This window comes from Neltuma alba, unplaced genomic scaffold (assembly GCF_004799145.2).
Source record: "Neltuma alba isolate B1F8T4 unplaced genomic scaffold, ASM479914v2 tig00013108_pilon, whole genome shotgun sequence".
Taxonomy (NCBI): Eukaryota; Viridiplantae; Streptophyta; class Magnoliopsida; order Fabales; family Fabaceae; genus Neltuma; species Neltuma alba.
The window spans coordinates 261,380-272,134 of NW_021637432.1; the positions used below are offsets into that span (position 1 = coordinate 261,380).

General features: G+C 34.2%; 2 protein-coding genes across 2 annotated transcripts; both read right to left on the reverse strand.

Annotated features, from left to right (window-relative positions):
• Nucleotides 1-3,905: 3,905 nt before the first annotated feature.
• LOC114734530 (trypsin inhibitor DE5 alpha chain-like) lies at nt 3,906-4,661 on the reverse strand. Its single transcript, XM_028922144.1, has one exon. It carries the CDS (start codon nt 4,659-4,661, stop codon nt 4,077-4,079), a length of 585 nt encoding a protein of 194 aa, XP_028777977.1. The 3' UTR covers nt 3,906-4,076.
• Nucleotides 4,662-9,951: 5,290 nt separating this feature from the next.
• On the reverse strand, nt 9,952-10,755 carry LOC114734532 (trypsin inhibitor DE5 alpha chain-like). Its single transcript, XM_028922145.1, has one exon. The coding sequence runs from the start codon at nt 10,702-10,704 to the stop codon at nt 10,123-10,125; it is 582 nt and encodes a 193-aa protein (XP_028777978.1). The 5' UTR covers nt 10,705-10,755; the 3' UTR covers nt 9,952-10,122.

Here is a 10,755-nt window from a genome sequence, read left to right on the forward strand (position 1 = left end):
GGAACTATTCTCTCCCTGTTATCCTATTTAAGACTTCCGCCTTATCAGGCATATATACTTCTTAACCCTATCCTCCATCTATCCTCATTTGGTCTTAGTTCCGGAGAGAATCATTGACTTTTATTTCCTTTTATACCCATGAGATTTCGAGAATCATGTTGATTCCGATCCTTGCCTGTACCCTCCCGATCTCCATAATTGTTAGTGCCAACCATTGATTTTCCCCATGAATTTCATCTGAATTTTGTCGTTTATGTATGATTATCTTTATCTTTCAGCGAGACCTTGTCGCCACAGCTGTGCGGTTGTCATAAAGGGAAAGGACCCTGCGACGTCAATAAAGAAGATTTACTCAATCTTGTTTTAGTATGTTCAAGGTAACTAGTTTATAGAAATTAAAAAAAAACTAATTAAATTAGTAATTTGAAAAATATATGTTAATTTTCTTGAAGTGTCCTCTCCGGTAATTTACATTGAAAACTACCACATCGATGAAAAATTCTTTAATATGTAAAATTAATTAATAGAGATACTTTAAAAAGAAATTAGAAATGGAAGAGATAAAGTAAGTTGAAATATTACATTTAGGACCAAAATAAAATTTTTGATAAATTTCCACGTTTAAGATTGGAGGGAGTCCAAAAGAATCATGGTGTTATTGTTTTGTCCTACACTTAATAAATGAGAGCTGATAAAGCTAAGTTTAAAATTCTGTTGACAAAAAAAAACACTAGTTTAAAATTTTGAGATTCTCTCACTCATGTTTATAAGCACTCCTGTCAAATTGTTTACCATCTTTTTTACTCTCAAAGTTTTTAATATAAAGAAGCTAGATAACTAATTTATAAAAAGTAAAATAATTACTCAAGGTGTTTATTTGTAAAAGATGTGTGTTAATTTTCATGAAGTACTCTCTTTAATCATTTACACTTGAACTCCTCTTTGATAGAAACTATGTATTATGTGCAATCAATCGAGATAGTTTTAAAAAAAAAAAATTTAAAAAACAAAGCGGATTGAAGTCTTGTATTCAATTATAACTAAATTAAACCACCTAACTACTATATCTGAGGAGTATAGTTTTGCCACGCTATAAATAATTTAGAGCAAAAAATTATACATATAAAAAAGGAAATAAAGTCGCTTATCAGTGAGCAATATCTAGTAAGTTTAAACGTCGTTATATAAATAGACTTAAATTTATTGAGTTTGAAATTGTAAAGGGCCCCAGAGTTAAAGCCATCACTGATTGCGATTGTTTTGAAGCTTCAAGACCAAATTGACGGTCGCAATAATTGGAACAAGGAAAAAAAATGATATGACTGAAAACTGTAGCTTCTTCATTATTATTGTGGAAAACTAAGACAAAAGTTGGCAAACAAATTAAAGAAAATTGTTTTGGATCTTGAATCGTACATATATTAGGAACATTTCGGGGTGGATGTAGGGATGGATGATAAGGATAATCAGGGGTTGGTTATTATGCGACGTGTATGTTTGGTTAGCCTTCTTAAGCAAAATACAAAAGTCACTGCATAATTAATCTGTAAAAATTAAATAAATAGTTAAGTTAGTTATTCTTGTAATTATTTGCATTAAAAATTATCCCTTAATTAAGATCTTATAACGATCACTTATATTTAGAATTGGAAACAGTTTATGTGGAGTCAGTTGCAGTGTTCAGATTTAAAATTTTTAATCAATTGTTTTTAAGTAACAAATTTTCTTTTAACGAATAATAGTTAAGAGATTATCTCTATTTTAGATTGTATTCATATTAAAATAATCATATAAAAATATAAAAAAAATCAAATCTAGACCATCCAAATAAGATATGGATCATCAAGATCTAATGAGCCTAAAGTACTCATCAGAGTGATGAGCACAGAAACTGATTCCTAATAGTGCAATTATGATCTATGGGAAGAGGAGAGCTGTGAAAGATGATTACAATCGCCCAAGCTATTCATGAATGGACTGCTTTGTCCTCAGCTTATAATGTGAAATGACACCAATTATCCTCCTACGTACATTTCATCAAATTCAGGAACCTACCATGCGAGCTAAAGGACTGACAGTGATTTGAGTTGATTATGCTATGATTAAAGGGAAATGTTCTTTAATTTGGGCTAAACTCATTGATTGCAATCTCTATTTGTTCCTCAACTCTTCACAATTCCATTGTATTAATGTTGTATGGTAAAATTGTACATTTACCCTATAATAAAATAAAAGGTATTGAGTTTTAAGATTTTACTAGCAACATTTCCGAGAAAAAATTACTCTTTTGGTCTTTAATATAAGACAAATTTAACTAGTTTGATTAGATTAAAGAAGTTAGGTAACTTAATTATAAGAAATATGACATATTTTTCCTAAAACACTATAATCATCTTTTTTAATATCATTCCTCCCTTACTTACTTGATTATGATTGAGAAAGTATTCATAGGGGTAGTTTAGCACAAATTGATAAATATAAGAAATAGATCTTATATTTAGGACCAAAATTAATTTAACAGTTAGGTCATATATTCAGGACCGAATTAGAAGTACTGTTTTCTTTGTATGAATAGTTAAGTTTGGGTCCCTCACATGTAAATGCAAACAAGCTAAAGAGATCAAATGTCCTACAACAGAAAATCACACAAACTAAACATAACCACATAAATAATCCTCATAAATGATTTTACTACCCTCTATGCTTATTTATCATTAATTATGTCCAATTAATTAACAGTGAGTGCGAAGATGATATGCGTGTAAATGTATAGAAATAATAAACATTGGCAATGTCCTTCTTGATAGGGGTGCTCACGGGACGGGACGGGACCGGGACAGGCCCGTCCCGGTCCCGTCCCGGTGAACAGGGACGGGACAGGGTTTTAGTCCCGTGTCCCGTTGCCCTCCCCCTTTTTTTTAAAAAAAAAACTATAATTTTTTATATGAAATTTTTTTATGTTATAATGCTTATTTTTTGTTAGGCTTCTAAAGATAAAAAAATTATAAAAAATATTATATAGAAAACTCAATTATATAGTATAAAAAAGGTGTAAAAACAATACTGTAAAAAAAAATACGATAAAAAAAACACTATATAATGGCCTTATGAATTATTTTATTGAGGAAGGAAATATTGTTGAGATAATATTACAACTTAAGAGTTAAAAATCACTATAAAAATAATTATTATTATTAATAAGTAAATTGAATAATCTAATAATAATTATTAATAAATAATTTTTTTTAAAAAAAATATCCCGGGACGGGACGGGACGGGACGGGACAACCCTGTCCCGCGTCCCGTCCCGTCCCGTCCCGAACTCACCGGAACCGGGACGGGACGACCGGGACGGGACAAATTGAACACCCCTACTTCTTGAGACACATTTTTAGAATATTCCACTACATTCTTCGACCGATCTTAGAGGATATATGGCCATTATTCCAGTTATATCTAGTACTCCCTCCCACTGCTAACACACACGCACGCACGCACGCACAACCTCTGACCCCTTTCATAAATCCTGCTAACAACTTTGATGATCTGAATAAAATTAGTTAAAAGTTGTTAAATATAGCAAATTTTAACAATTCCAAACAACCACTGGTATAGTTAATTGGATAGACAAAGATGAGAAGGATGAAAGAGATAAACAAGAGTAAAAAAGACAAAAGCGTATTTTGAAATTGCGTCATAGGTGCTTCATTAAATTTCATAACGAATTTTGCATTAAGGACTAATTAATCGATTTGGAGGGGTATATATATTATACTTGAAATTTTGGCGTCAATAGCAGTAAAAAGCTAGGAGTAGTTTAAGTTGTACAAATTTAAACGTAATATATATATATATATATATATATATATATGGTAGATATAGTAGAGAAAGGGCTAGAAAAGAGAGAAAAGGAAGCCACTTGGAACATAATTTTATTTATTTTAGGCTTCAGATACAGAGGTAGGAAAGGAAAGCATATGAAGCATTATTTTATTTATTATTCCGTGCAAGGAGTTATGTAAACTACTTGCAACATGCAGTGGCTTCATCAGCATTTCCGCAGCACAGTCCACCCTTTATGCACAAGATGATTCAGCCTTACGAAACACAACAACGAAAGGATTCTCATCGTTAACAGACAAAATTCTGTGTCCTTTGTTGTCGTTGGAAAGCCCAAGAGCCCTGCAAGACTCTTCACCACTCTCACAGAACACAATCTTGTAAGTCGAACCACGATGTGTCTGAATTCTAAACGAACCGCGTACGGTGTCTGGCTGTCCCGCAAGTTTCACTTGCCTATTCTCCTCTTCTTGGCCGACGATCGTCCATCTCGCCGGTTTCGCGGCGCACTGTGGTGGTGCAACGGCGGTGAGGTCCACTTCAAGGTTTGTGCAGAGATAACGGACTCTGTAAGGAGAAGAAAGTCTGGTGGGCGAACCGTTGGATTGTTCTGACAAGGCTTGAACAACGGTAACAGCGCAAGATTCGCCACCAGTGGCAGCAAGGTCGAGGCCGCCACCGTTTCCAGACCGTGCTGGGAGGATGTTGTATGAGCCACCATTTCTGACGGGGTTGCCTTCAGTGTCAACAACCAAAACACCAGCTTTGGCTGATGTGAAGGCAAAGACAAGGAAGAAGAGGGCAAGCAAGGCAGCCTTCATTGTGAGCAGATCAGAGGGTTTCTGTATGCCTTTGTCTGATGGAGTTGTGTGGAAACGAGAGTATGAAGCTTCTATTTATAGGCCCACTCGATACTTGGCAGGGGTCGTTTAGGTATTTCGTTATGAATGCAAAAGATTTGGCAAAACTTAAAAAGAAGAATCATTAGAGTCTTTAACCATTTTCTGTGAACCTACCCTTGTCGGCCCAGCTGTGCGGTTGCGGTGAATGAATAGATATATCACCCAACTCCAATGACCTAGTGTGAAAACAACTTATAAGTAGTTTTTTATTTACAGAATATAAGGTAAGTATATAAGAAAAATTTTATCCCAACTTACATAACATGTGTTTATAAGCACTTATTTAAGCCCACCCAAATAAGCATGTGATAATGGGAGAGAGTTAAACTCATAAAGCTTCCCCATCTTGGCATGTTAATTATCCAAAACTCACATAGTCATAATCATTAATTAAACTAACACAGCCCTCTCACAGATTTAAGTAAATTAAAAATCTAAGTTATAAAATAACACATGCGTCACAATTTTGAGTTGTATATTTAATGTAGCCAAAATAAACATATATAATTCCTTGGTTTGAAAATATAAGCATAAAACCTTTAAAGATGTTTGATTTTTTTACAAGTTTTAATTTGAATTTGCCCTATCATTTAATGCATTTTTTTTATTAACTAATTATAGATTTCTCTCATCTTTTTTTCATTCATTCTCACTAATATCTTTTCTTACCCATTCTTTATCCTACTCACTCACTCCATAAATAAGGATGTTTTAGGAAAATAAGTTATATTTTTACATGTCTTTTATTTTTAACTAATTTTTTGAATTGAATGATTTAATTATTTGATACTTATATTTTAAATCGGAGAAAATATTATTAAGGCTCCATCTTAGTTCATAATTTATAAAAATGGGACTCAACTGTATATGTGATGTGGTGGCATGAAAACGAGAGGATGCATGAAATGTTATATTTGATGCTCATAGCGATCATGCTACTTAATTATGGGAGTTAAATTTCATCTAAAATTTGTCGTTTATGTATGATTATCTGTATCTTTCAGCGAGACCTTGTCGCCACAGCTGTGCGGTTGTCATAAAGGGAAAGGACCCTGCGACGTCAATAAAGAAGATTTACTCAATCTTGTTTTAGTATGTTAAAGGTAACTAGTTTATAGAAATTAAAAAAATTGATTAAATTAATAATTTAAAAAATCTATGTTAATTTTCTTGAAGTATCCTCTCTAATAATTTACGTTGAGAACTACTACATTGATGAAAATTTATTTAATATGTGAAAGTAATTAATAAGGATAGTTTAAAAAGAAATTATAAATGCTGGCAAAAAAAAATTATAAAAGGAAGAGACAAAGGGAGTCTAAAAGAATCATTGTACTATTGTTTTATCCCACCCTTAATAAATGAGAGATGATAATGCCAAGTTTAAAATTTTGAGATTCCCTCACTCATATTTATAAGCACTCCTATCAACTTGTTTACCATATTTTTTACTCTCTTTAAGTCCTTAATATAGAGGAGTTAGATAGATAATTTATAAAGCGTAAGATAATTAATTAAGTTGTTTATTTGTAAAAGATGTGTGTGAATTAATACTTTCTCTAATCATTTGTATTTGAACTCCTTTTTAATAGAAATTTTGTATTATGTGCAATCAATCGAGATAGTTTAGAGAAAATATAATAAATTTAAAAAATAAAACAGATTGAAGTCTTATATTCAATTATAACCAAATTAAACCACCTAACTACAATATTTGAGGATTGTATTTCTGTTACCTTATAAATAATTTAGAGCAAAAAATTATACATATAACAAAAAGGAAATAACGTCGCTTATCAGTGAGTAATATCTAGTAAGTTTAAACGACGTTATATGTAGAGACTTAACTTTATTGAGAGTTTGAAATTGTAAAGGGCCCCAAAGTTAAAGCCATCACGGATTGCGATTGTTTTGAAGCTTCAAGACCAAATTAACGGTCGCAATAATTGGAGCAAGAAACCCCAAAAAAAAAAAAGCAAAATGATATGACTGAAAACTGTAGTTTCTTCATTATTATTGCGGAAAACTAAGACAAAGTTGGCAAACAAATTAAATAAAATTGTTTGGGATCTTGAATCGTACATTTATTAGTACCATATCGGAGTGGAGGTAGGGAGGGATGATAAGGATAATCAGAGGTTCATTACTATGCGGCATCTATGTTTGGTTAGCCTTCTTGAGCAAAATATAGAAGTTACTGCATAATTAATCTGTAAAAATAAAAAAAATAGTTAAGTTAGTTATTCTTGTAATTATTTGCATTAAAAATTATCACTTAATTAACATCTTATAACGAACACTTATATTTAGAATTGGAAACAGTACGTTTTTGGTGCAATTAAGATCTGTGGGAAGAGGAGAGCTGTGAAAGATGATTACAATCGCACAAGCTAGCTATTAATGAATGGACTGTTTTGTCCTCAGCTTATAATGTGAAATGACAGCAATTATCCTCCTACGTACATTTCATCAAATTCAGGAACCTACCATGCGAGCTAGAGAACTGACAGTAATTTGAGTTGATTATGCTATGATTAAAGGGATAAGTTCTTTAATTTGAGCTAAACTCATTGTTTGCAATCTCTATTAGTTCATCAACTCTTCGCAATTCCAGTGTATTAATGTTGCATGGTAAAATTGTGCATTTACCCGATAATAAAATAAAAGGTACTGAGTTTTAAGATTTTAGTAGCAAACGTTTCCGGAAAAAAAATTACTGTTTTCTTCGTGTGAATAGTTAAGTCTGGATTCCTCACATGTAAATGCAAACAAGCTAAAGAGATCAAATGCCCTACAACAGAAAATCACGCAAAAACTAAAATAAGCACATAAATAATCCTCATAAATGATTTTACTACCCTTATGCTTATTTATCATTAATTTTGTCCAATTAATTAATCATGAGTACGAAGAAACCTAGGATTATATATGTGCAAATGTATAGAAATAATAAGCATTGTCAATGTCCTTCTTGAGACACATTTTTACAATATTCCACTACTTTCTTCGACCGATCTTAGAGGATATATGGCCATTATTCCAGTTATATCTAGTACTCCCTCCCACTGCTAATACACACACACGCCCTCTGATCCCTTTCATAAATCCTATTAACAACTTTGATGATGTGAATAAAATTAGTTAAAAGTTGTTAAATATAGCAAATTTTAACAATTCCAAAACAACCACTGGTATAATTAATTGAGTAGACAAAGATGGGGGAGAAATTCTTAGGTGCACTAGGAGCACCAGCTCATTTGTAGTCTGTCCAATAAGAATACTCTAACTCAGGTAATTTTAATCCCACATGTCACTCTATTCATTTCTATTAATTTATTGTTTTAAAAAAATAAAAATATCAGGGTTTAATGATTTCCTTTACTACCCCTTACCTTTTCTCGATAGCTTCCTTGTCTCTCAGTCTCAAATTCTCCCTCCCTCCCTTCATCTCTCTATTTACTTCTTAGATCCCAACGGCGGTGGCATCCTACACCAGTGATGGCAAAAATCCTTCATTAGCAACCGTGGTGATTCTAGTCTTGAACCTAGAACACATGCAATAGGTTGTAGATCCAGTTCCACTGTGCATTTTTTCCCCTTCCACTTTGCGGATCTGAATCAACAAAGCTTCTTCTCCCTCTTCTTGCTTTAATCTTAGAAATAAGAATAACGGTAACAAAAAGCATTCCCCTCAAACTTTCTCTCTCTTAAATCGCTATTTTCAAGCTCCTTTCTCTAGCTACTTACTCTATCTCTAGCTATATGTATTAGTATCAACACATTGTGGATTTGAGATCTGGTGTTGGGATCTTTTGAAGTTGGAGCATTTGGATGCGAGTGTGAGAATGGTGACAGCGTTGGTAAGATCAGCTATGGCGGATATTTCTGGCGAAGAGGGAGGGGTGGCGCCGGATGAGGTGGAGGCGAAGGCTGAGGTTCTGGAAGGAAGGTCGTCAATGAAGGGAGGGAGTGAGGAAGAGAGGGGTTGAGAAAGAGAAAAGGGAGGGCAACCTGAGGAATTTATCAAAGACATTTTTAATTTTTAAAACAATAAAACAATTAAAAGTAGCTGGCTGACATGTGAGATTAAGAATGTCTGAGTTGGAGCCTTCTCATTGGATAGAGCACAGATGAGTTGGTGCTGCTGGAGCGCCTAAGAATTTCTCCTAATGGATATGATCTCATGTATAGGATTGGAGGGGTGTATATATTATCCTTGTAATTTTAGTGTCAATAACAGTAAGAAGGTAGGAGTAGTTTAAGTTGTACACCTTCGCTACTATAAAAAAGAGCTTTCACGACACTAATTTACGACGATCATTAGAAAAAACACTGTAAAAAACATGACGGTGGTATTTTTGTAATTATAGGGAAGTGAATTTTACTTTTCATGGCGATTATTTAAAAAACCGCTGTTAAAAGTATTTCTTTTAACAGCGATGTTAAGAAATACTTTTAACAGCGGTTTTTTAAATAACCACTTTAAAAAGTCTATCAAAATTTTAAAACCCTATCCATCATGCGATAGTTTTTACTTTTCAGAGTCAGAGCTCATAATCCCCCATTACCTCCTCACTCGATTTTCTGCCTCCTCCTACCTTTGCTTCTATCATCTCCGCCATGTTCTTCCATCACCGTTGCTGTCGTTGTTACCGTCACTATTGCCATTTCACCCTTTCTCCTCCATTCTTTCCATGGTTTTCATAGTTTTTGTGGTTTGACAGCCTGAAATTCATGAATTTTATCAAATCTGAGTTTTTGATTTTACTTTTATTAAATCTTAATAACTTCGATCTGGTGGTAGAAAGCGAAGCGAAAGGACGCTATTATGATGGAAAAGAATTTACATTTGTTTCATCAAAATGCTTTTAACTAGTAAGAGGTTATTAGTTAATTAATTCTCAAACCCCTTCCTTTGGGGCTTTGTTATTCCCATCCTAATCAATAGGATGAAAGTAACCTAAAAAAAAGAAAATTTCCACGGCGGTTATTTATATAAACGCCGTGAAAAATCACATACCATGCCGGTTCTTCAACCATCGTGAAATCTTTTATATTTTATGTCGATAGCATAGACGTCGCTCTTAAAACCGTCATGAAAAACTCATTTTAACCGTTGTTAAATATATTTTTTGTAATAGTGCTTCAAACGTAATATTTATATATATATATATATATATATATATAGTAGTGAAAGAGCTAGAAATTAAAAGAGAAAAGGAAGCCACTTGGAACATGATTTTATTTATGTTAGGCTTCAGATACAGAGGTAGAAGAGGAAAACACATGAACCATTATTCTATTATTACGTGCAAGGAGTTATGTAAAGTCTTGCAACATGCAGTGGCTTCCTCAGCATTAACGCAGTGCAGTCCACCCTTTATGCGGCAGATGATTGAGCCTTACGAAACACGACAACGAAAGGATTTTCATCGTTAATAGACAAAATTCTGTGTCCTTTGTCATCGTTGGAAAGCCCAAGAGCCCTGCAAGACTCTTCACCACTCTCACAGAACACAATCTTGTAGGTCAGGCCACGATGTGTCTGAATTCTAAACGAACCACGTACGGTGTCTTGCTGTCCCGCTAGTTTCACTTGCCTATTCTCTTCTTTTCGGCCGACGATCGTCCATTTCGCCGGTTGGGCTGCGCACTTTGGTGGTGCAACGACGGTGAAGTCCAAATCAAAGTTTGTGGGCAGATAAAGGATTTTGTAAGGAGAAGAAAGTCTGGTGGGCAAACCGTTGGATTGTTCGGACAAAGTTTGAACAACGGTAAGAGGGCAAGATTCGCCGCCGATGGCCGCAAGGCTGAGGCCGCCGCCGTTTCCCCGGCGTGCTGGAAGGATGTAGTATGAGCCACCATTTCTGACGGCGTTGCCTTCGGTGTCAACCAAAATACTTGCTTTGGCTGATGTGAAGGCAAAGACAAGGAAGAACAGGGCAAGCAAGGCAGCCTTCATTGCTTGAGATCAGAAGGTTTCTGTATGTGTTTGTCTGATGGAGTTGTGTGG